This window comes from Hippopotamus amphibius, chromosome 15 (genome assembly GCF_030028045.1).
Source record: "Hippopotamus amphibius kiboko isolate mHipAmp2 chromosome 15, mHipAmp2.hap2, whole genome shotgun sequence".
In the NCBI taxonomy this organism is placed as follows: domain Eukaryota; kingdom Metazoa; phylum Chordata; class Mammalia; order Artiodactyla; family Hippopotamidae; genus Hippopotamus; species Hippopotamus amphibius.
Window position 1 is genome coordinate 56,556,506 of NC_080200.1, and position 25,491 is coordinate 56,581,996.

At 42.8% G+C, this 25,491-nt stretch overlaps 2 protein-coding genes across 3 annotated transcripts in view; both read left to right on the plus strand.

Moving 5' to 3' along the window:
- The window catches only part of RETREG1 (reticulophagy regulator 1), a 130,073-nt gene extending 127,296 nt beyond the window's left edge, over nt 1-2,777 (plus strand). For both annotated transcript variants that reach the window (XM_057708519.1, XM_057708520.1), the window contains one exon: nt 1,093-2,777. In XM_057708519.1, coding sequence (XP_057564502.1) covers nt 1,093-1,586 — 494 coding nt within the window. In that variant the 3' untranslated portion in view covers nt 1,587-2,777. The remainder of the gene's footprint in view (nt 1-1,092) is intronic.
- Nucleotides 2,778-10,437: 7,660 nt separating this feature from the next.
- Nucleotides 10,438-24,020, plus strand: ZNF622 (zinc finger protein 622). The gene is made up of 6 exons (XM_057708521.1): nt 10,438-11,353; nt 12,006-12,272; nt 12,477-12,639; nt 15,430-15,542; nt 22,225-22,368; nt 23,752-24,020. The coding sequence occupies exons 1-6, from the start codon at nt 10,744-10,746 to the stop codon at nt 23,877-23,879; spliced, it is 1,425 nt and encodes a 474-aa protein (XP_057564504.1). The 5' UTR covers nt 10,438-10,743; the 3' UTR covers nt 23,880-24,020.
- Nucleotides 24,021-25,491: the final 1,471 nt, after the last annotated feature.

Genomic DNA, 25,491 nt, shown 5'->3' on the forward strand with positions numbered 1-25,491 from the left:
CATTAGCTTTACTGTATGACCTTGAACAGGTGACATAATTTCTGTGGATCTCAGTTTCCTCATCTTTACGGTGCATTGAACAAGAGGGTCACGGAAGTCCTCTCAAGCTCTCCAAGCTGTAAATACCTGCAAGACCAGGATAACAAACCCTTTCTTCTTAAAAGCATCCCATCTCAGATTTATACAACAAAGGGAGCAACAATAATCAGATTCCTACAGAAGGCTCTCATTAATTAAATTGAAGATTTCAAATCTCTGTTGTAAAGAGTTACTGAAAGATTTTCCGTGAAAAGTGAAAAACAATAAAATCACTGTCTGCCTACTAACCTGATATTGCTTTCAAATGTCCCAAATCTGAAAATGTTCCTGTATATGTTTAGGACCTGAATTTGGCTAAAATGATATGGTTAATTTCAGCTATATTCGTGGAAAGCTAAATGTTTCCATAAGCTCTTAAATTGAGTATGGAATGGAAGGAGCCATAGCTTCTTTTAAGTCAGTGCTTTAAACAAACACAGTTGCAGATACTCAAACAGATCTCCATGAATGAAAAGGCAAAGGCTGGGTAATAGTCACCATCTGCTGGAACCTATGAAAACATGCAATTGAAATATTTTTTATTTTGGGTTATACATATCCATGTTGGCTTAAGCTAATTCCCTCCCCAGGAGCAGGATGAAATTTTGGTGAACATTTACACTCTCGTCAGAGCCCCAAGCTGACATTAAGATGGGCTGAATAGTAAGTCATTACACTCTTTCTGTGTTTAAGAGGAAAGCTGAGGCCATCGGGGGACACGTAGTGTTTGTGTACTTGTAGAGAGAGTGTCCCAGACTTGGGGGGCCTGATGGGAGGCTAGATGAATGCCAAGGTGATCCAGAGGATTCCAATTAAAAGCAGGGATCTTTTAGACAATTCTCTGATCTCACATTTATTATGGTTTATTACAGGGTCTTATAAACCTTTGATTTTCTACCTTTTGTATGTCTGAGATAGTCGTTTTATCAGATACTATTTCATGAATTAAAAGTTGAATCATAAAAAAAAATTATCATCGTGCTTAAGCATGAACTTCTGTTCTACATTGCACAGATCTTGACCGACCTAGTGAGGAAGTTTTCTCTCGAGACCTTTCAGATTTTCCGTCTCTAGAAAACGGCACGGGAACAAACGATGAAGATGAGTTGAGCCTTGGCTTGCCCTCTGAGCTCAAGAGAAGAAAGGAGCACTTGGCCAGCGGTCCCAGACGCAGCGCAGAGAGGCAGTCAGCGGCTGGTCTCACCCTTCCTCTGAGTAGTGACCAAACCTTCAACCTGATGAGCAACCTGGCGGGGGACGTCATCACCGCTGCGGTGACCGCTGCTGTCAAAGACCAGTTAGCGGGCGTGCAGCAAGCACTGTCTCAGGCTGCTCCCAGCCCAGGGGAGGACACAGACACAGAGGAAGGGGATGACTTTGAACTGCTGGACCAGTCAGAGCTCGATCAAATTGAGAGTGAATTGGGGCTTTCACAAGATCAAGAAGCAGAAGCGCAGCACAATAAGAAGTCTTCAGGCTTCCTTTCAAATCTCCTCGGAGGCCATTAGTCTGGGAATCAGCTTGTGTGACAGAGCACAGATAAACTACCAAAAAATTTCAAATAAGCAAAAAAAAAAGAAAAAAGACAAAAAAAAAAAAGAAAAAAATCTTTTCAAACTGTGAGCTTTACTGATTACTTTAGAGATTTTTGGTCTTTTCCGCCCCCCCTTTCTGCAGTGAATTAATTGGATATATATCAGCTGACACTGATAGATTGATACTTCTGATAGTTATTTTTATGTAATGAGCATGGAAATGAACTTTATATATGTATATGTATATACTTACTGCCCTGTCAGAGTTGAATATTAGAGGTTGTTTTTAAAAGCAAAATGAAAACACCCAATTATGGAGATCCTCCCATAAGTATTCCTTATTTTTTCTCCACAATTAATTTTTCAAGCATGCAAAAACACTTTATTGTAACTCACTGAAATATTAACAATTAATTGTGAATACATGCTATATCGGCTCCTTTGTTCCTAATACATGGAAACAGAAAATTTTGATAGATTTTGACATAAAAAGACCAAAATTATCAAGGTCACTTTGGTTGACAGACTTGGGAGATACTATTAAAATTAATTTCCTAGGAAAAATTTTGAAAACATATTTAACTACGTTGGGTAGGTTGATACATTTCCATGTTATTTCTGCAGTTATAGACTTTAGGCTTCCTTGTAAATGGCTTGCTCCATTGACGGCCAGCCCTAGTCTTGCAACAGGTGGTATTAACACATCAAAAGTGAGTAATTAGATACCACGGAGATGGTGGTTTTGATGTAAGCAGAGATTGGGCTGTGCTTTGTTGTTCGGTTGTCATATATTTGTGATGAGGATGTTGGGAGTGCAGATCTATTCTGCAGGCTCAGAACTAGGTTAAACCCTTATCTTTCATATTATGGAAAAAAGTCTCTTAAAACTGTGAAACTAGTTCCTGGTATGTTCTATGAGTGATGCAGTGGTCATCAGTCGTAGAGAAACAAGAACTGTTTTCATAGTCTGACTCTCCTACAGGAGGGAAACTTGCTTGGCTTTCAGGTGTATTTATTTGCCATAAATCTGTAATCTGGTTCTTCTTAGGAAGCTAGGATATATATTTTCCTTTACTTTAGACTTTTTAGGTCACTTTTAAATAACCAAATTTGACTTAGGTTTTTAACAAAAGACTAAAGAGCAGAAATCAAGCTAATTTTGTTTTTGTGATAGAAACTTTTAATAGTGCTGAGGGACCACGTCAGCAGCTACCCACCGTCTCTTCAATCTTCAGGTACAGCTGGCATTTCGACAGATGCACACAGACCCCTGAGCCCCTCGGAAAGGAAGGATAATCCAAGAATATAGGAAATCTGTGGTCCCCTCCCTTTACTTTATCCCTTCCCTTGTATGTCTATAGAGTAATGATAGGTCGACATTTTAGTGTAGCATCTCTTATTTATTTTTTCTTTCTGAGGTATTAAAATATCTAGACTGAATTTTGCCAAATGTCAAAAGGAGAGAAGTTACTGCAGACTCTGGACATTTGCTTTTCGTGACTGACGATGCTTCTATGTCATTAGTGCCTCATGACTGTGTTTGATGTCCTTTATTGACACAAAGTGAGCCTGTGCCCTCCTTGTCTTGCCCATTTCAGTACAAATGAAAACCTGGTGTTAGATCTATGAACTGTGTGGGTTTGCGAGGAATATACCTGAATTTTACTCAGTAAGAGTTTCTGGACATGAAGAAAAATACAGTCACATATTTATAAAATAGTTTGTTACCAGGTTTATTTTTTTTTTTACGTGTATGTTTCTTCATTGAAAAAGCATTCTCGGCCATGAAGTCAGGTTAAAGGTCTTTTCAATTTCTTCATTTACGGGAAAACAAGAAGTTAAATAACTCAAGTAATCAAAGAATGTGTTACAAATCCCTGGACAAGCTTACAAGGAGATAAACTCAAGATTTGATGGTATGAACAATAAAGCTAGAATCAAATGTTATAAAGTAAAAGGAGTTTGGGGAGGTTGTTAGGGTAGAAAAATGTGTTAGCAGCTCTATGGTGGAGACAGTACCAGCCCTCTGTGGATAGTAGGATTATAACCACACATGCACTTCAGTAGTATTTGTTCAAGAATATATGTGGCTATAAATGTACACAATATAATAACGTAATCTTCATACTCTCAAACATAGGGATGTCGGCGGGTTTCGTTTTCTCTGTGTGTGTGTGTGTGTGTGTGGTTTGGCGGGGGGTGGGGGGAATAAATATAGTCCTGTTTCTGGCTTTAAGATGTACTAACAATAAACCCTGTGATTGACTCCGTACAGTGGGAAACTACAGATTCCTCAGCAGGAGAATTTATGCAGTCATTACGGATATTTTTTAATTGTAGAGGAGCTATAGGAAGATGTTTTATTCACTTCCTATAGGAAGATCTGAGCAGAATCATACAATGGGAAAAGCATACACTGATCATGCATTTTGATCTGAAACAATAAATCAGGGCTCAAGTTCAAGATCGTTTCGGAAGGTCGATCCAGGCTTACAGCAGTATGTGTTCTCATTCTGCAACATCTTTATTCTTTTCTTACCCTAAAAATCTTCAGAAGTGATTTTTTAAAAACTGCCCCCTCTCCAGTTTAGTAGAATGTTAGGAAAAGACACTTTTATGAGGTTTGGCAATTGGCAAACATCCTCAACATATTTTGGCACCTCTCTCTGGTATTTGAAATAATTGCGACTTTATTCCCCTTCAAAAAGTGGCACGTGCCAGCATACTACTGATTTTAGGTCAGAAGCAAATCTACATTTAAGAAAAAAGCGATTTAAAAGTTTTTCCTTCTCTGTTTATACCTTAGGTTGATGTAGTTCTTTACGCTGCTCAGGCTATTTTATATAGTTATGAGATAGGAGATTATTTTGAAAACCTTTCTTAAACTACCATGTCATAGGCCATATGCATCACAATGAAGACAAAGTCTCTGAACTATATTTTTGTGTGTTATTTCTCCTTTTCCAGTGAAGCATGTAAGTTAGGATGGGATGTCAGAATTATGAGTTCTGATTCTGATGTTAATCTTATGGCCCTAAGACACAATGTCAAGTCACATAGCATCTCCAAACCACCATCTCAATTTCCCCAAATGTAAAATTAGGAAGCTAATTCTTGTCCTCTCACACAGGGAAAGGAATTTTAAGAATGATTGGGAAAGAATGTCCGAAGTACTTTCAGGGGGAAAAACCTGCATAAAACCAAGATAGTGATTTTTTCCTTTTTCAGCTAAGCCATCTTTTTGAACATTAAAGAAAAGTCAATCAACAAGAACCTGCTTACAAAAACACTCTAATGTTCTTTTAATGGGCCTAGCATGATACTGGCCTCATAATCCAATAAATCCTGTGGAATAAGAGGATGGACAGTGTTGCAAAATTGTCTATTATTTCATTTGACTCTGAACCATGTAAGGTTCCACATTAGTCATTTTAATGGTTCTAACACTTATTGGCTGTGGGACTTGAAGTCACCTACCATCTCTATACCTGTTTCTTTCATCTATAAAATTAAGATAAAGCACCTACCTCATAGTATACAGATTAAATGTCTAAGGCAGGGGTTGGCAAACTACTACCCACAGGCCAGATGTGGCCTGCCGCTTGTTTTTATGGAATATCAGTGAATAATGACTTTTTATATTTTTAAATAGTTCCAAAAAACCCAGAAAAATATTTTATATCATATGAGAAATATATGAAATTCAAAATTCAGCATCCATAAGGAATGTTTTATTAGAAGAGGGCAGAAGGCCACATTCATTTATGTACTGCCTATGCCTGCTTTTATGCTGTAACAGAAAAGTTGAATAGTTGTGATGAGACCATAGGCTTGCAAAGCCTAAAATACTATCTGGCCTTTTATAGGAAAAGTTTGCCAATCCTTGGTCTAATACGTAGAAAACACCCAATTACAGTTAGGGTCCTGAGTACTCCTCATGACTCTACAATTAAGTGGTATTAAGAGCTTTTTTCAGAAGGAGAGGGTCAAATAAATTGTCCAAAGCCACAGAACGACTAAGGGGAAAGCCACCCAAAGCCTATTCTCTAATATGTCACATTACCTAACATTTTTATTTAAATACATTAAGAATGATTATATTTACAATAGTTCAACAGAATTTCACTAAATATTAAAGACTGATTTTTATTTGACTTAGGTTAATTTTTTTCTTTTTTCAAAAAATCTACAAACCACCTGATCCAAACTGTTTTAAATGCTGCAATAAGCAGATTTTGCTATAAATTTCAATCCCTTGTTAAGAAAACTTTGCATATCTAGATATCCAGAAACTAAGAGATAGTAAAATGTTTTTAAATTGTTTATTAAAAATCGTAATACTTTACTTAACATTTTTATGAACACAGTTCATAGAAGTTGTAAATCATTTAATAAATGTATGTTTTATATTCTATATTTATTACCCCCATAAGCTAACCTCAAGTAACCCAATCACCTTCATACTTTTCCCTTTAAAAATCAAGCTGTCACTGCAGTGTAGGAATGTGGGAAGTAGTATCAATTGACTTGAAGGTGATCTTATTAGCTTTTAACTTAAATTTTATAATTATCAAAGATCACCATCCTAAATGTCATCCAAGCTGAAAAAGAACATCATCCTGGGTATTTGTACTTTTACAGGGTGTACAGTAACTTCAGTAACTTGGTAATTAAGTGAATTAGTTTTTAAGGGCTATGTCACAGTATCCAGAAGGAATTCCAATTTCCAGTATTTTCAAATCTAAAATTTTTATCATGGGCAGACTCAATTAATTCTTGGGAAGAATGCTTAATTTGGTAATAAAAATTCTTGATAGTATTGTCAGCAGAGTTTAAACACTTAATACCCTAGATATGCCATGGAGAAACTTAACTCAAAGTTCTCTTGGTCAGGGGGCTTGCATTTACCAAGGATCTATTGGCTATACCTCTGCTCCTTTCTGATATTTCTCCAGTCAGTTGCAGATACTGCTGCTGGATCTATTCAAGGTCCAGTTCTGTTCCTCATGCCCATAAAAATGGAAACACTCGGAGTCTCTACTGTTTACCAACTGAAAAATGAACAGCAAACTCTAGAATTCAACTCTTTACCCAATGATCCCTTAAAACCTCCTAGTCTTCTTTCCCCTTTACCGAATCTTTTGCCTCACACAAACTAGATTTGTACTCTTGCTAAATATGTCCTGTATTTTCCTCTGCCCACAGTATCTCTTCTACGTGCTCCAGCCCCCTTTTTTCCACCTGCAGATGAAGTCCTCACTGTCCCCCCTCCTTTAGGACCCATCCGAATTGTCAGCTCCTTAATGAAAACTCTTCTCATCTCCTTAATTGATGCCATTTTTCTGTTCTACATACCCAGGACCCCTTTCTTTGTATTCCATTGTACTTGACCCCATCTTTATTCTATTAGTCAGTTGTGTATTTCTTACCATCCTTAACAAGCCAGAAAAATCTGCTTGAACTCAGGGATGTTTTAACGTAGAACCAGTAGGATATTATATATGAGATATTGTGATTTCTAATAAAATACAGATATTTGGTCTTTGTCCCATTCCTAGCATGGAGCTCCTAAAACCCTTAGAAGGTCTTAAGTGATGAGAGTGATAAATGTGTTGACGATGTGACTTTTGGAAAGCCCCTAGGTAGCCTAGCTGAGAGAGTGTCACAACCAAAATTCCAGGGGGAGAGAATCTCTTGTTCGGGACCTTCCTGACCTCACCCTATGTATCTCTTCATTGGGCTGTTTGTTTACATCCTTTAATATCCTTTGTAATCAACTTGTAATCTAGTAAGTAAAGTTTCCAGATTTCTGGGAGCTGCTCTAGTAAATTACTCAAACCTGAGGAGGGTGTCATGGAAACCTCTGATTTATAGCCAAGTCAGTCAGAAGTACAGGTAAAAACCTGGACTTGGCACTGGCTTCTGACGTGGGGCCAATCTTGTGGGACTGAGCACTTAACCTGTGGGATCTGACTTCATCTCCAGGTAGAATGTGTTGGAATTGAGTTGAATTGGAGGACACCCAGCTGATGTCAGAGAATTGCTTGGTAGTCTGCAAAAAACATATACGTTCCTGGAGATAGGTAGCACGGGGGGAGAGGTGATAGTAGTTACTGAAAACCAGTCAAACGAATTGAAACTTCATCTATGGGCAACAGACAACCGTTCTTGAACAGGAGTGACACAAGAGGAAGCATGGCTGAAAGGAATAGTGAGATTATCTGTATGTGCTGTAGGGTAGACTAAGAGGAAAGAGAAAGCTCTCCAGGAGACTGCAGTAGAATTGCAGCCCATGGGAAAATTAACATGGTGGAGAAAACAATGTCCCTTGAAGAGGAAAAGGAAAGAAGCTGTGGGGAGTTCAAAGATGCTGAAATGGGTCATGGAAATGGATGGGAGGAGGCAGGGAGGAAATAATGACCTGAAGAAGGAAGAGGGGCTTGCAGAACCATATATGAATGATAATGGGAAAGAGAAAACAAGTTCTTAATATAACCATTCTCTGCTTTAATTTTACATACGTTTGAAAATATACATTATTTTGCTTATCCCTGTTGAACTAATTACATTTCTTAAAATGGGTACCTGTGCAGAGGAGTCAGCTATTTAAAAAGATTTCGATAATCTAAAAATCAAGTTTTCTGTAATAAATATCAGCACCGGACGTAACTTGTACTACAAAAGATTTGTTTAACAAATACTGAACATTCTATGTGCAGGACTGTTCTAGATTTGGGGGACACAGCAAGGAAAGGAGTCCCTGACCCATGGAGCTTGTAGTCTGGAGGTACATGACTAACTTAACCTATAATGGGACTGACTATCCTGGTTTGCAAAAGATGAGTGGTTTCCTGGGATACAGGACTTTCAGTGCTAAAACTTGGAAACTTGGGACAAACAACAAATGCTAGTGGTGGCCAATTCCCCAAATTTTCCCCAAAGACACCCCATTCATGCCCCTATAGAGTCCCTCCCACACTAATCAGAGCTGACTTTCCTAAGTAATAGCTCACTGTAGAAATGACCATGTGTGACTTCCAAGGTTAGGTCATAAAAGACATTGTGGCTTCCACTTTCCTCTCTTTGGGGGAAGCCAGTAACCATGTTAAGAGGACACTCATGCAGCCGTAGGTAGAGGTCCATTCAGTGAGGACCCCAAAGCTCTTGCTATCAGTGTGTAAATGAGCCTCTTCCAAGGGGATCCTCCAGCCAGAGTCAAATCTTCCAGCTGCTGTCAAACCTTCGCATGATCAGCCCTATCCCCCTGCAACGTCGGGAGACCTTGAGCCACTCCAACTCCTGAAAATGAAATAAGCAAAGTTTGTTGTATTCCTGCTAAATGTTAGGGTAATGTGATATGGAGTAGTAGATGACTAGTACAGTGCAATGGAGGACAGCTATGTTTAGGAAAGACTCAGGCGTTGGGGGTAGGCACTACTGTGACAAGAGGGTGTGGATAGGCTTCTCCTATAAAGGCATTTGAGCAGAAACCTTAAAAGGGAGCAAGACAGGATTTCTAAGACTTAGTACCAAGGAAAGATGCTTGCTTAACCTTGTTAGAGCAACATCAAAAGTGTCAGTGTGACTGACATGGAGTGAGCAAAGTGGGACAGGAGGTGTGGCAGGAGGTCAGGGGTAGGGGTAGGGCCTGCTAGAGTAGACAGGTAAGCCTTTTAAGTCGGCCCAGGCTGCTACAACAATACAAAGAACAACTTTCTCACAGTTCTGGAGGCTGCAAGTCCAAGATCAGGGTGCCATGGAGGTCTGGTGAGGGCCCTCTTCCTGGTCTCAGATGTCTTACAGTAGCCTTTCCTGGGTCTCTTTTAGAAGAGCACTAATCCCATCATGAGGAATTGGACCTCACACCCTAACACTTCCCAAAGGGTCCACCTTAAATGCCATCATCTTGGGCATTGTTTTCAATATATGAATTGTGGGGGAACACAGACACTCAGACCAGAGCAAGAAGGTGTTTGAATTTTATTCTGAGTCAGGGGAAGCCACTGGAAGGTTTTCAGCAAGAACAATGAGACTTGATGTGAATTTTTTTTTTTTTACAAATGTCTTTCCTTTGGTGCTCTGGGTCCCTTGAATTCAAAACATGCAAACTTTTAATTCTGAAACAGGCTGACTGGTTCAGCTAGGCTGCGCAGGTGAGTGTAAGAACTTCCTAAGCCCTTAACATTCATGCTTCCTATGCAGCTGGGCTGGTACACGTGAAATGATATAGATAACTGAGCACATGAAATGAGGCTAGTCCAAACTGAGGTGTGCCGTTAATTGTAAAATTCATACTGGAATCCCAAGATTTAATACCAACAAACCAATATAAAATGTCTCATTAAATTCTTTCTCTTGACTACATGTTGAAATGATAATATGCAGGATATACTGGGTTAAAAAAATTTTTTTTGGCCATCTTAACTCTTTTTGCTTTTCTAAAACGTGGCTACTATTAGATTGAAGATGACCTACATAACTGGGCATCTCTTTCCACTGGGCAGCGGTTGGGCAGGGCTCTGTGCTCCCAGGTGCCAACTTTTCATCCAGGAGCTTCCCCTGCGCCCTTCGCTGGAAGGGCCGCCCCAGAAAGGCCAAGGGTCTGGCCTGGAGTCTCCGGTTTGCCTGGACTACAGCCACTTAGGTGGTCCGACAGCGGGCTAACAAGCAGCCCTGGGCATCGTGACACGCACTCTCCGTGCTGCAGGGGCGCAGGACACGAACCGCAGAGAAGCGCCGACCGTCGCTCAAGAGCCCCGCGCTCCCTTTGGTCGCCTTCCCTGCATCGGCTCTCACCGCCCAACCAAAATAACCACGGTAACGCGGCGGGGGCGGGGCCCTTCGAGCAACAGCTCCTCAGGCCACGCCCACTTACGTTGACGCAATCAACGCCCACCTCAGGCCGACTGGGCGGGACCGGATGCCTCACGCGCTTCTCCCACATTCCCGGGGACTCTTCGCGGCGGGGGCGTGGCTACAGGTCGGGAGGCGGGACTTCCTGTCTGACTGGGAATAACGCGGTCCAGTCCGGAAGTTAGCTGGCAGTCAGGCTCTTCGTGGGCCTCGAGGTTTGAGGGTTGAGTGTCTGGTGGCGTCAGGGCCCTGGTCGCTCCTTATTTTCCGTCTGGCGATGGCGACCTACACCTGCAACACCTGCCAGGCGCTGCTGGACAACGCGGAGGCGCAGCGGGCCCACTACAAGACGGACTGGCACCGCTACAACCTGAGGCGCAAAGTGGCCGGCATGGCCCCGGTGAGCGCCGAGGGCTTCCAGGAGCGGGTGCGGGCGCAGCGGGCCCTGGCGGAGCCAGAGAGCAAGGGCGCGGCCACCTACTGCGCCGCCTGCAGTAAGAAGTTTGCCTCCTTCAAGGCCTACGAGAACCATCTGAGGTCCCGGCGGCACGCGGAGCTGGAGAAGCAGGCGGTGCGCCGGAAGGTGGCGATCATGAACGAGAAGAACCTGGAGAAGGGGCTGGGCGTGGGCGGCGTGGACAAGGATGCGGTGAACGCGGCCATCCAGCAGGTCGTCAGGGCCCAGCCGTCCACGTCTCCCAGGAGGGCGGCCCCAGCGCCCGAGGCGGAGTCCCGGAGCCCCGCGACCGGGGCCGCCGGAGGACGTGGGCCTCGGCCGCGAGAGCCGGGCGACAGACCTCCCCGGCTGCAGTGGTTTGAGCAGCAGGCGAAGAAGTTGGAGAAACAGCAGGGCGAGGAGGAGAGTGAGGAGGACCTGGATGAAGACGGTGAGGAGGCCTGTCTGGGGGGCGGGGCGGGGGAGGGGATTCCAGTGGATCTTGAAGGTTGGGGGGGGCGGGGTGTCCGTTTTAGGTGAAGATGCTGAATGAGGGTGGTTTCTGAAGTGACTGGTGTGGCCGGTGTCCCCACAGGGCATTTTGTCTGTTTAGTTCACTGCTGTCGATTCAGGGACTGAAACCTTAACGGGGGGAGGAGGGGGGATGGGGTTGAGGAAGTTGCTTGATAAATATTTGTAGAATGAATAAAGAGATTGTGAACATATGCAAAAGGAGTACGTATGACTCCCACACCATCTGTTGTAGAATGTTCAATTTCATTGGCTTTCTAGTTAAGATGGCTTTGCTCTGAATTTGAGGTTTCAGAATCCGCTAGCTAACCCGAAGTGTGAGGCTGCAGCCAGCAGCCTAGCCTCCTGACTTAATGAGCTATTTTTTCCCCTCATCCCACATCCCACTAGCACTGATTGCATGTGTTCCTATATGCATAGGAAAGCAGCCAAAGCCTCCTTCAAGGGGTTTACCGTGTGCTGAAAAAGAAAGACTGAGGCATTCCTTAGCCATGCAGACTGGTGTGTGGTAAACGACTAGCTAACATTGAAGATCTTCAGCTAACTTTGTTTTTCAAATCTCTGGCTTGAAGACTGGGAGGATATTGATTCTGATGAGGAATTGGAATGTGAGGATGCTGAAGCCATGGACGACGAGGAGGAGGAGCAGGAGGATGCGGAGGAGGAAGAGGCTGGAGGAAGCACCCCTCTTGGTGCCATCCCTATAACGGACTGCTTATTTTGTCCCCATCATTCAAGCTCCCTCACGAAGAATGTGGCTCATATGACTAAAGTCCACAGCTTCTTTATTCCTGATGTAGAGTATCTTTCAGATCTTAAGGGACTAATTAAATATTTGGGTAAGTTCAATGTTATTTTCTTTTTTAATGATGAAATACGACATTATTATGGGAACATTAGTTTTGGGCTTCTATTCAGCCGTGGATTGATTTTGTGGAATCCGAAACTTGATGCCTGTTTTTTGAATTGTGGAGATAAATGGTGAGATATAATCTGGCTGCAGAAGGCTGCTTTCACATTTTTTTCTCAACTTGTTTTTCCAGGAGAGAAAGTTGGTGTTGGGAAGATTTGCTTGTGGTGCAATGAGAGAGGGAAGTCCTTCTACTCCACCGAAGCTGTTCAGGCTCACATGAATGACAGGAGCCACTGTAAGCTCTTCACAGATGGGGATGCTCTTTTGGAATTTGCAGACTTCTATGACTTCAGGTAAGCCTGGTTTGTAATCTGGAGGGAAGCCTGCTCATGACATTTGCATTGGATTTGCATGTGCCCCTGCCTGATAACTGTCTGTGTCTGGTTCTGTCCAATATCATATTCCTAGTAACTCTTAGAACACTGTTTTAGGAGGTAGTCATCTCCTTTCATTTTGTAGATGAGAAACTGAATATCACAGAGTTAAACAGTATATCTGACCAAGAGAAGATCTCAGGCCCAAACTGTAAGTTTGTCTGGTTTGAAAACTTGTTTTCGTTTGTTGTGGTTTCAATGGTGAGAAGTTCAGTGTCGCCAGTTACCTTAGAAACAGAGGCAGGGAAGTTAGGTTTCACAGCTTGGTTTCCTTGAGAACCGTTGAATCACAAGCTGTCTCCTAAGGAACTTGAAATGGTGGCTGCACCAGGCCTGTCTCAGGCATTTGGTGAAATTATTCCACCTTTAACTAGAATGTTGAATATTTCATACATCATGCAACGAATCCATGGTAGGAATTCTGGAACAGTTCTTAGTGTCAGTGTGCCTATGACCAGCACAGGTGTGCTCTGCAAGCAGGTGTGTGTCATGACCATGCCAGGTGTGCAGAGTCCACCGGATACAGGTGTTCAGAAATGTCCTGGTCTTTCAAGTTGTCCTGTTGCATTTTCCTCCTGGTTTCTCATTTCTCACTTGTCCTGACGGAGAGTTTTTCATTGTCACCACTTTTGGTGGCTGTGTAGGGGTACCCACTGTGGATTTTAATTTGCATTTCCCTGATGAGGAGTAGCACAGTTAAGAGCCTTTTTATATATTAACTGGCCATTTGGACAGCACTCATGAGGTGTCTGATCTAGTCTTTCGTCTGCTCCTATTGGCTTATCTGCCTTACTGTTAACATTTTAGTGTGCATTTCTCCAGTTATTTTCCATGTGTATTTGTGAACAGTTCTAGAAACACAGAGATTCTTCTAGAACTACAGTGTCCAATTTGCTAATTCCTAGGTGTACTCATGTTGCTCTTTTGATTAATTTACTAAATTAAAAATGTAAAACTTCAGTTCTTCAGTTGCAGTACCCACATTTCAAGCCCTGTCCTTAAAAGCAGATGTACTTTAAAAGTAGCTACCACAGTGGACACACAGACTGAAAATTTGCAGCATCAGGGAGTTGTGTTGGACAGCACTGTTCTGTAACTTGTTTTTGTAATGATTAAATTGAGGAGAGCTGCGTCTCCAGCTGTACATTCTCCTCCTCTTCCTCTGTTTCCCAACCCTCCTAAAGAGAAATAAATATGGAGGTGAAAGAATTCTGTTACAGATTATCGCTCACTCTTTTTTAGAACAGTTTTAGATTCTCAGCAAAATGGAGCAGAAGGTACAGAGATTTCTCATATACTCCTTACCCAACACGTGCACAGCCTCCCTCATTATCAACATCCCCTAGTGGTACGTTTGTTACAATTGATGAACCAAAGTGACCCATCAGTTATCATTCAAAGTCCACAGTTTAGAGTTCACTCTCGATGTCGTCAGTTTGATGAGTTTGGACAAATGTGCATAAAATGACATGTATCCACCATTAGAGTATCATACAGAGTAGTTTCACTGACCTACAAATCCTCTGTGTTCTGCCTGTTCATCACTCTCCTCTACCTGACCCCTAGAAAATAGTGATATTTAATGTCTCCCTATTTTTGCCTTTTCCAGAATGTTGTATGGTTAGAGTGATAGAGTATGTAGCCTCTTCAAACTGCTTCTTTCATTTAGTAATATGCTTTTAAGGTTCCTCTATGTCTTTTCATGGCCTGCTAGCTCATTTCTTTTTGGTATAATCCAAACATATTCCCTTGAATGGATGTACCACAGTTTATTTATCTGTTCACCAATTGAAGTACATGTTGGTTTCTTCCAAGTTTTAGGAGTTTGGATAGATCTTCTGTAATCCATGTGCAAGTTTTTGTATGGCTAGAAGTTTTCGACGCCTTAGGGTAAATACCAAGCGGCAGGATTGCTGGGTCTTATGGTAAGAGTATGTTTGATTTTGCAAGAAACTGCCCGCTCTTCCAAAGTGGCTGTACCCTTTTGCATTTCCACTGAGTGAGAGTTCCTGTTGCCCCAGATCCTCGCCAGCATTTGGTCTTGTCAGTGTTCTGGATTTTGGCTGTTCTCATAGGTGTGTAGTGGTATCTCTGTGTTTTAATTTACAGTTTTCTGATGACATGTGCTGTGGAGCATCTGTTTTACATGCTTATTTGCCATGTGTGTATCTTCTTAGTGAGGAGTCTGTTAAGATCTGTGGCCCATTTTTTAATTGAGTTGTTTATTTTCTTATTGTTGAGTTTTAAGAGTTCTTTTTACCTTTGGCTAACAGTCCTTTATCAGATGTGTCTTCTGCAAATACTTTTTCCAAGTCTGAATCTTGTATTTTAATTCTCTTTACATTGTTTTTCACAAAGCAGATGTTTTTAATTTGAATGAAGTTCAGCTTATCAGTTATTTCTTTCATGAACTGTGCCTTTTGTGTAGTACCTAAAAAGTCATCACCAAACCCGAAGTCATCCAGGTTTTCTCCTATATTCTAGAATTTTTTTATAGTTTTGTATTTTACATTTAAGTCTGGGATCCATTTTGAATTCACTTTACTACAGAGAAAATGCTCGCAAGTTGTTTTCTCTCCAAGAGTTTTCCATGTAGTTGCTGCAACTGTTAACCTTCCACCCCAACCCCTTTAGTTATCTAGTAGGTTTGCAGTATTTTATTAAATTTGGGGTCTTGGTCTATGTATTAATGCCATTCCATGGTTCTAGGAGTAGCTACCCAGATCACAAGGAAGGCGAGGACCCTGATGAGACTGAGGAGTTACCCTCAGAAAAGACCTTGGAATATGATGATGAAACCATGGAGCTGATTCTCCCTTCTGGTGAGTGCATTTGTCCAAAATACTTAGCTTCATGACACTATTATCGGACAAGCTGTTTCCATCACTTCCCTTCCTCACTGAGGGGAGAGACCCTACGACTTCAAGAGTATGTTTGTGTTTCCTTGGATGAGGTAAATGCTGAAGTTTGCCTCGTAGCTCTGTCTTGGCTGTTATGTTTAAATTGCGTCAGTGTTTTCCTCACTTTTGTTGTGATTCATCATGCTTTAGTCAGTCATTTCCTTTCTTTTCAGTACATAGACCTTTTGTATTCTGTTATCTAGTTTTTTGGCCCCATCCAAGTTTTTCTTGTTAAACTCCACTTTGCTCTCATCCTTTGGACTGATTCCTGTTTCCATGGTTGCTCAGACTTGTGCATGGTAGTGTGGGGCTGGATCTGGTTGACAGTGCCCAGTTTTCCTGTCCGTATTCTGGTGTAGCAGGGAGGCTTGGAGTTTGAATTCTGCCTTCTCCTTTTGGGTACATGTGGGAATTTCTCCCAAATATGAAAAGATGAAGAAAAGCCATGAATATGAGACACATCTAATATTGTTTGTAGTGTCACAATTAGCTGAGTAGAATGGGGGCAGCTTCAGAAGACACATTTAAAAAGGACAGGGGATGGAATGATAAGATAGTAAGATCCTAATAATACCTTGTATTTACTGACTGATTAGCATGTTTGGGCAGATATATTATTTTATCTTTACATCAAGCCTGTGAGTTAGAGTCTATCATCCTTATTTGACATATGAACCAACTGAAGCTTAGACAGGTTGAATAATTTACCCAAGATCATGGACCTAGTCAGTGAAGCCCTTTCCCTTCTTACCCCTACTTCCTGGGAGATTGGCAGCAATGGTGGGGGCAGGAGCAGCCACACTGCCAGTGGAGACATCTGTCATGAAGAAGCCACCCTGAGGTGCTGCTCTCCAGCTGGAATATCACAGCTTAGGTACAGAGAGCCCTGCTTAACCCAGAGTAATAACCTTCTAAGGCGAAGGGCAGCTTTAGACAATGACAGTTGGAGGAAAGTGCAGGCAGAACCTGTCTTGAGGATATAATTCTTCTACAGTGATAAGAAAGCTGTAATGCAGCAGAATATTGTGGCCTGTACAATACACAGTAGCAAAACAGGCCTAAATATATCACACAGGACTTAATCTCATTTTCCCGTGGTGAAAATACTAGTGCAGAACCTTAGAAATAAGTTTAATAGCATCTTTTCTAAGACTGTTTGTTTAGCCCCTTGTTTCACTAGCTTCCCCTTCCTTACCCAGACACTGAGATCACAGTAGACCCTGAGAAAGTGAGTGAGGTGGTCCCGGCCAGCCGCATGTGGCCTGTAGTGGGATCACTAGGGGTGTGGGCTTCATTTTGCAGCAACTTTAGCACCGTTTATTACCAAATCTGCTGAACAGTGAGCAGATCCTATTTTAAAATAGAGTCTCTTTGAGAGACATTTTCATCTGGACTTAAAATGTCTGAAGCTTAGAGACTCCTTAGCTGTCTAGACAGCACGTCTGCTCAGAGTGATCAAGTTTCCTCAGGTTCGCCAAAGCCAACCTGGGCGTCTTCTTAGGATCCTCTCTTCCTCTCCCACATCCACATGGCGACTAATTGTAATTCCTAAATGGCTTTTGAAAGTTTTTCTTTTTTTTCTCCCTATCCATTTGTTTGTGTCACCATGAAAGCTTCCCGTCTGGCTATCTCCAATCTGGTTTCCACTTGGCCACCAAACGTTCTTTCTAAAACAAACACCAGTCTATCTTCTTTTCCCTCTGGAATTCCCAGGGGGCGCCCTTGCTTTCAGGGTCACTTGGTCCCCCAGGTGTCTTATGCTCTTCCTTTTCCGGATCACATGCAGTTTCCCTCCTCGGGGCCTTTGCCTGTCCTCTGTCCACTGTTCCCTGTACTCTGCCTCCTCTTCCTCTAAAATTCAAGTTGGGATCCCCGCTCTGGGAAGCCTTCTTGAGCTCAGCGCCTGCCCTGGGTGAGGAGGGTCTCCTCTGCTCCTGTGATGCGTGCATAGCTGTCGTGGCGTGGCTCTCGCTCTTTTCTGCTCGTTGGCTGGCTTGCCTTCTCCCCCGTTACTGTGAGGACGAAGCTGGTGGCTTTCATCTCAGCACTCTGCCTCAGACACACAGGAGCCACGTAAATGTCTGGTGACTGAGTGACTGGAAGATTAGAGGTGACTTTTAAAAGGAAAGCAAGGTGGCTTCCCCAGGACTGCCACAGTGCAGGGAAAGGAGAGCAGAAGGAGCCAGTCTGGGCTGCGACGTGGCCTCAGGGGCTGAGAATCGTGTTTGCCTGCGGTCCCGGGCAGCAGGTTACTCTGCCAGTTCATCATATAGTCAAAGAAAAAAGGGGCATGGGATTAACTTGAAGGTCCAATTTCTTGGATTTTTAAAGCATGAATTTCCTTGCTCACAGCTGCAGGTCCACGTAACAAGTCATACTGTTTTAAAGTACTGGATGATAACATCAGGGCAGCTCTTGAGGGAGACTGGGAAGTAGTGAGTAACTGGTCTGGTCCAGGAGTACTGGGTAATATTGTACCATTCGACAGACTCTGGAGCGATCAGAGCAACTGCCAGGTACTGCCTTACCTCGGGGTAACTAGGCTGTACACATTTTTTTCTTTTTCTTTTGTTCCTTCCTTCCTCCCTCCCTCTCTCTCTCTTTTCCTTCCTTCCTTCCTTCTTTATATTTATGTATTTACTTGGCTGCCCCGGGTCTTAGTTGTGACATGCAGGATCTTACTTGCGACATGTGGGATCTAGTTCCCTGACCAGGGATCGAACCCATGCCCCCTGCATTGGGAGTGTGGAGTCTTAACCACCAGGGAAGTCCCCCACATTTTTTTTTCTGAGTATTTTCCTGGGAAAGGCCATAACGTCGTACAGTCAGCCGTGTGGCCACACAGGTTTTTTGACTGTGTAGATAAGTGCATTTTTTCTGGGGAAAGGCTGTAGTTGCTGAGAAGCATCTGTGACCTGGAGAAGATTAAGAGCCTTGCAAGAACACAAATATCTAAATATACATCATTCGCTGCCTTCCTGGGTCTTTTTCACAGATGACCAGCTGCTGAGACCTCATAATAGAATTTGTTTAAAGAGCCACAAAACATAGTTTTCTTAGTGGATTAGAAACTACTAATATTCTGAAATTTCTTTCAGCTTTACAGTTACATATACTTTTACCCTCTCTTGTTAGAAATCAGTCATCCTTTAGTCAGCCTTGGTTATAATGAGACATGACAGTTTACCGTCCATTGGTTTGCTCCCGTGTCTCAATACTGGTTTGAGGATTTTGTAATGAACTGAGAAAATAGGAAATTTCTGAATAAACACTGTGTGCACTGTAGTGATATTACAGCAGTATATTCAGTCACCTGGTTCTGTCTTTGAACAAATTTACCTTTCAGAAACCTCTTTGATTATGCTCAGATGACTGGGTGAGTGTGGGTGTTAGCATGAAGCTGATTTGAGAAGGATTCTAATGTGGAGAGCCTAGTGATGGTTAATCAGCTATACTTAGTAGAGACTGCTTTAAACTGGTTTCAAAAGCAGCAGGTAGTTGTGGTTCCCTTGCTTCAGGTCTAGATGACCCCAGAGGCAGTGACTTGGAGCATCCGGTAGAGGGCGCTGTGAACATTTATTTTGAAGACTGTGCTCTGGCCAGTCCGTCTTCGCCCTGCAGCTCTGTGGAGCAAGTTGGTGTGAAGACACGTCCAGTTAGTTGCCGACGAGCCCAGTGAGTCTGTTGCTGGATCCACGAGGGATACGTAATCAATCTTCTTAGGAAAATTACGGAGATATTTTCTTTTTCACTGTCTAATGTCATCGAGTGTCAGGCTATTTGTTAAGTAGGAGTGGACAGCTTTTTTTTCTAATTAAAATATAGTTGATTTACAGTGTTGTGTTAGTCTCTGGTGTACAGCAAAGTCCATTTATTTTTTATATATATTTATTTTTAATTAATTCATTTATTTCTTTATTTGTATTGACTGTGTTGGGTCTCTTTTGCTGTGCACGGACTTTCTTTTAGTTGCGGTGAGTGGGGGCTACTCTTCGTTGTGGTGCGCGGGCTCCTCATTGCTGTGGCTTCTCTTGTTGCGGAGCACAGGCTCTAGGGCTTCAGTAGTTGCAGCACATGGGCTCAATAGTTGTGGCTAATGGGCTCTAAAGCGCAGGCTCAATAGTTGTGGCGCACGGACTTAGTTGCTCCGCGGCATGTGGGATCTTCCTGGAGCAGGGATCGAACCCGTGTGCCCTGCATTGGCAGGTGGATTCCTACCCACTGTGCCACCTAGGAAGCCCCATTTATTTTTATATATATATTCTTTTTCATATTCTTTTCCATTATGGTTTATTACATAATGGTTTATTACAGGATATTGAATATAGTTCCCTGTGCTATGCGGTAGGACCTTGTTTTTTATCTATTTTATGTATAGTAGTTTGTATCTGCTAATCCCAAACTCCTAATTTCTCCTACTCCACCCCCTTTCCCCTTTGGGAACCATAAATTTCTTCTCTATGTCCGTGAGTCTGTTTCTGTTTTGTAAAGAAGTTCGCTTGTATCATATCTTAGGTCAGGAGTGGACAATCTTGTAAACAGTCATTACTGTGGCGAAAGATAGGTGGACAGGTTGTGGCTTCACCCTGACTCAGACATCACCCGTCTGTTAGTTATGGACAGGCACACTGTGTTCTATAACGAGTTCTCCTTGATGAGGGTCTTCAAGTGGAGCTGTTCTCAGCATAGTGTACTTGGGGCTTAATGTCAGGTGCTCACTGTTATTGCCACAGGACAGGAGTAACTCTAAACACTGAATGTTTACAGTTCTCCTACCAGGTGTCAGAAACCTTGGCGTTGATTAATGAAACCTTTTCAAGCATGTTTTAAAAGCCAGCCTTCAATAATATGTATTTCTAAATGCTGCATATGAATGTAAATAAATCGATTTACTAAGTACTAATGACCAGCATTATCATTTAATGCTTTTGAGGAAACCATCATTGCAAACTTGGAGCATCCTGACCTACATTCTAAATAGAAAGTCATAGTCAGCAGTGCTGGGCTTTCCTGCTAGAACCTCCGGTTGAGTGCATCCTTCCCCATCCGCTGTATCGCACTTACTTCTTGTGGTCTAGGAGCTTTGTTACCTCTTCTGCGCCACAGCAATCAGGGCCAGGGAAGCATCTTTTCATCCTTATCAGTATCCTAAGGCCACATCATCTTGAATTGAAGGTTTCTTTTTGTCATCTCTTGAGTTTAATCACAAATCAGTCAACTGGAAGTAACAACTTCCCTGTTTCTGCGTAGAGAGCAAACTATTTCCCAGGTAGCTGGCCAGGTATAGGGACTTCAAACGAAATAACTTGATAGAATTTTTTCTTGTAAGTTAAGAATCTAGATTGCAAAAGCGATTGTAGCCATCTACAGTAGTTAGGGTATTCTGTTCATAGCCTTTCTACCCAAAAGCTTCTAAAAGAAATGATTTTATATATGTAAAACTTCCATAGCAGCTGTACACATGGCTCTACCTGGCCATGTTTCCTTTACGCATTCTCAGTGGAAATAGCTGCTCTGTGCCTTGTGTATATGCTGTTGGTGAATTTCCATGTGTTGATGTCTGTCTGGGAATGTGTTTGATTGCTTATATCCCAGTTAATATTCTTGTGAGAGTATAGCCTGGGTTTAGTAAGCTCTCAGGTGATCTCAAGCCGGTGCCCCAGGGCCACAGCTCTGATGGAGCCTGGACTGAGTCATCACTGACGCTCGCCCACTTCACTTTCACCTGCTGTGGAGCTGAGATCCAGGGGTCACCATACTTTTCCTATAAGAGAGCAGATAGTCCAAAGAATTCATTTCCCAAAGCGGGATTGACCAGCATGGTTGTATCAGATCCTTCTCAGTAAGTAAAAGCTGGAGAGAGAATTCAGCTTAGTCATTCGTTTAAAGTTATGGTTCACTAGGTGACTTCCATCATATAGAGAGCAGTAGGGCAGGGTTTTCCGACCTCAGCACTGTGGACACTTTGGGTCAGATAATTCTTTGCTGTGGGTGGCTGTCCTGTGCGTTGTACGTGTAGCCCTATCCCTGGCCTCGACCCACTAGGTGCCAGGAGCCTCCTTCTAGCTGTGACAACCAAAAATGTCTCCAGTCATTGTCACGTGTCCCATGGGGATAAAATCACCTCTGTTTGAGCACCACTGCAGTAGAGAATTTAAGCAAAGGAAACGTGGATTGGTTTCTCTTCTAGACCCAGACTGTGGCTCATACACGTGAGCATGGGGACCATTATCTGTGCTTAATCTTTTTTCTATTAAAAAAAGTTAAAATTCCTTACCTCCTAGGGCCCTATTATCTGTACTAGTTGGGGGCAACTGTATGAATTTCTCGGGAGGCATATTGTAAGTACAGATGCTGAATTTTTCTCCTGACAGTGACTTGCCGTTATCTCCCTTTTTCAGTGTCTGTACTCTTCGGTTTTCCTTCTTTCATTGTTTAACATGCGGCTTCATCTTTCTTCACCAGGTAGAGCACTGTTTCTTCTGGTATATCCATCTTCCAACTAGATAAAAGTGAAAAGTCTGATTTGGAAAGCCCTTAAATTATACTCTTCTTTGAAAAACAATCCAACTCTGTGTTTCAATATTATTCTTTTGAAAAACAGGTGCCAGGGTGGGTCATCGCTCCTTGATGAGATACTACAAGCAGCGGTTTGGCTTGTCAAGAGCAGTGGCAGTTGCTAAGAATCAGAAGGCTGTGGGCCGGGTCCTCCAGCAGTACAGAGCCCTGGGATGGACTGGCAGCACAGGTACGTCCGTGGGGACCACACGCACCAGCCCAGGACCTTGTGCTACACATAGGGGCTTGGGTGAGGTGGTTTTATTCACTCTTTCCTTATGGGTCCTCTCTGGGGGAAGCTTACCTTCTTGGCTCTGGGGGCGTCTGTGACCAGTTGAGACATTTATGGTGATAAGCCCAAAGCTTCATGACTTAAAAATTTTGTATTCCCCAGCACAGTAACTATTTTAATTTTAATTAAAAAAAAATTTTTTTTTAAATTCGAAAAAAAGTTTTTTTAATTGGAGTATAGTTGCTTTACAATGTTGTGTTAGTTTCTGCTGTACAACGAAGTGAATCAGCTGTGTGTATACATATGTTCCCTCCTGTAACTATTTTAAAACTGCATACAAACCATTAACTTTTTCAGGAGGTATAGTTACGAAAATAATTGTTTAGCAATTATCGAAGGTTGAAATTCTCCTGGAGGTTATACAGAGGAATTAAATATCCTGGTGGCGATAGTTTGAGCTGTGGAGTCAAACACGACTTACCTGATGTACTGTAGTTTCTTCTACAATGAGTACAAGTAATTTAAGTGATCAAAACCTCTGTATCCTCACTTATAAAGTGGAGGTGATATAAGTAGGACCTGCTGGTAGAGTTGGGCAGGTTGACTGTCGTAATGAGTATATCACATGGTACACGTGCGTGATAAAGGCCAGCTGGCAGTCCTTCCTTTTGTAATTTTTCCATCGAAAACGTAGTAAGACTCAGAGGGCTAGAGCAGGCCACTGAAATTGTTAAGCTTTGAAATATCATCAGTATGAAATTATTTAAATCTATTCTGATGTGTCTGCTGAGTGAAGCTCGTTATGCTTGGGTCTTCAAGGAGAACATCAATCCACTGAAGACAGTAGAAAGAGGGGGGAGAGCTGCCTTCTGATGCCTGGAAAGCTCTGACACTGGAACCCACTGTAAATGGCTCTGTGTTGATATGCACGTGGGTTCCTTCACTGTGGCTCCCTGTGAGCTGTGAGGCCACTTAAGTCTAGCGGACACTGACTTCATCTTAGTCTTGTCAGGAATTCTTGTCCGACTCAATTTACACTCTGCCTTTCTCTGTCCCTTTTGGTGAATGGGTGCTTCACATTTTGGGCTTATAGTCCTTACAGATGATGGAGACTAAAGAGGCTCATCCCAGAGGAAAGTATATAGAGAGAAGTTCTGGTACGCAATTCTGTGTGCACATAAAGCCCCGAGGCCCATTGGGTAAAGACTCCAGATAATAACTCTTGCTTAAATATAAGAACCTGCTTACCCAAGACTAACTTTCATTCTCTGCTAAGTTCGGTTTGCTCTGATCACAGGTCACAGACCTTTGCCTCATTTCTTATCCCCTTTCCGACCCCAGGAGCAGCTCTCGTGCGCCAGCGGGACATGCAGTACGTCCAAAGGATGAAGTCAAAATGGATGCTGAAGATGGGGGTGAAGAACAATGCCACCAGGCAGATGCACTTCAGGCCCCAAGTGCTGTTCTGAGTCGGCCAGGGGTTAAGTCACCATCTGTCTCCTGCACAAGCGGCCTCCTTTCCTGAGGACCCCGGAAGTCAGACTGGACAACAGACCCTTTTGCTGCTACTTCTCCCTGTACATCTCTCCTGACCTGATAATAAATGTCAGAATCATATTGGCTGTCCCGTGTCATTTTTGGACAGGGTTGAAAGGTCATGTTTTTACAAAGTGAGTAGTGTGTCTACTGGGCGCAGGCCCTGCCCTGCTCCTGAGAGTTGCTTTGTTGTCTTGGCTTGGAACTGCTTTAGGGCTGTTAGAATAGTGTGGGGCACTCAAGAGCGACTTGTCTGCTCCAAACCTGGTTTAACTTTCAGAAGAACTCCTTACCATGTCGTGGTGCTGGGACCTAGGTAAGGGCTTTGAAGCTTCTGAAGGAGCAGAGTTGAATGTCCCTCTTCAAATGTTGTGGCTCCAGAGATGGTGACCATCTCTGGGCACTTTCATAAGTCCAGGCAAAGTAGACTTCCCTGGGGGTGCAGTGGTTAAGAATCCACCTGCCAATGCAGGGGACACAGATTCAATCCCTGGTCCAGGAAGACCCACATGCCATGGAGCAGCTGAGCCTGCATGCTGCAACTACTGAAGCCCGTGCTCCTAGAGCCTGTGCTCCACAAGAGAAGCCACCTCAGTGAGAAGCCCGCACACCGCAATGAAGAGTAGCCTCTGCTCGCGCCAACTAGAGAAAGCCCATGCACAGCAACAAAGACCCAACGCAGCCAAAAAAATAAAAATCCAGGCAAAGTGAAAGTGCGTGGTCAATGGCTTGCTGTAAAGGGTCTTCATTTCTAAATGTGATCACAGGAAGAATGATAGTGCTTTACCGTGAGCCTCAGTTTCCAGTGCTGCCTTTAGAGTAGGGAGAAAATAAATGTAAAATGTTTAAATTTCGTTTTAGAAACAAAAGTGACCTCAGGATTCAACCTTTGAAGAGAGGCTCAGTTTAGGTGGTTTAAGGGAAAGGTTGTGATATATTGGAAATGAAAGTAAATGTGAAATTCAAATCCACTGAGCTCAGTTTCAGACTTTGGAGAAATGACTTGGTCTTTAAAATCTATAATCATTAGTGTTTATTACCTTGCAGGTTGTTGCGTGATTAATTTCATCAGCAATGGACCATCCCTCACTCAGTGCGCAGCACAAAGTAAGTGCTTTAAGTTCTCCCTGGTGGAGCAGATGCCCCTCTGAGGAGGGATATGTCTGGTCGGCACAGTGGTCTTTCTGATGAGTGTATTCAGGGATGCGTGGAGATCAAGTTTGCCCTTACAGTGCATTCACCAGCCCTCGCTTGCTAGAGACACGTCCTTTTTTAAAAAATTCTGGATGCAGAATGGAATTGATATTTCATTAGTGCAAGGGTTCACTACCCAATAGTGGAGGGATCCCTGGTTTAGTTTTGCTCCTTCATCCTGTTTTCTAACATTCTCTTCACACATGTACCCACCCTCTTATTTGACATCTTTGAATCCATAGCCTGGGAAAATGATATAGTGCTTGGCATGGGGAATGTTTTTCATCTATAGTTGACTGAATGTATGGGATATTGTGCTATACTTGTTGTCAGCTTTGTTTTTCTTTCAGT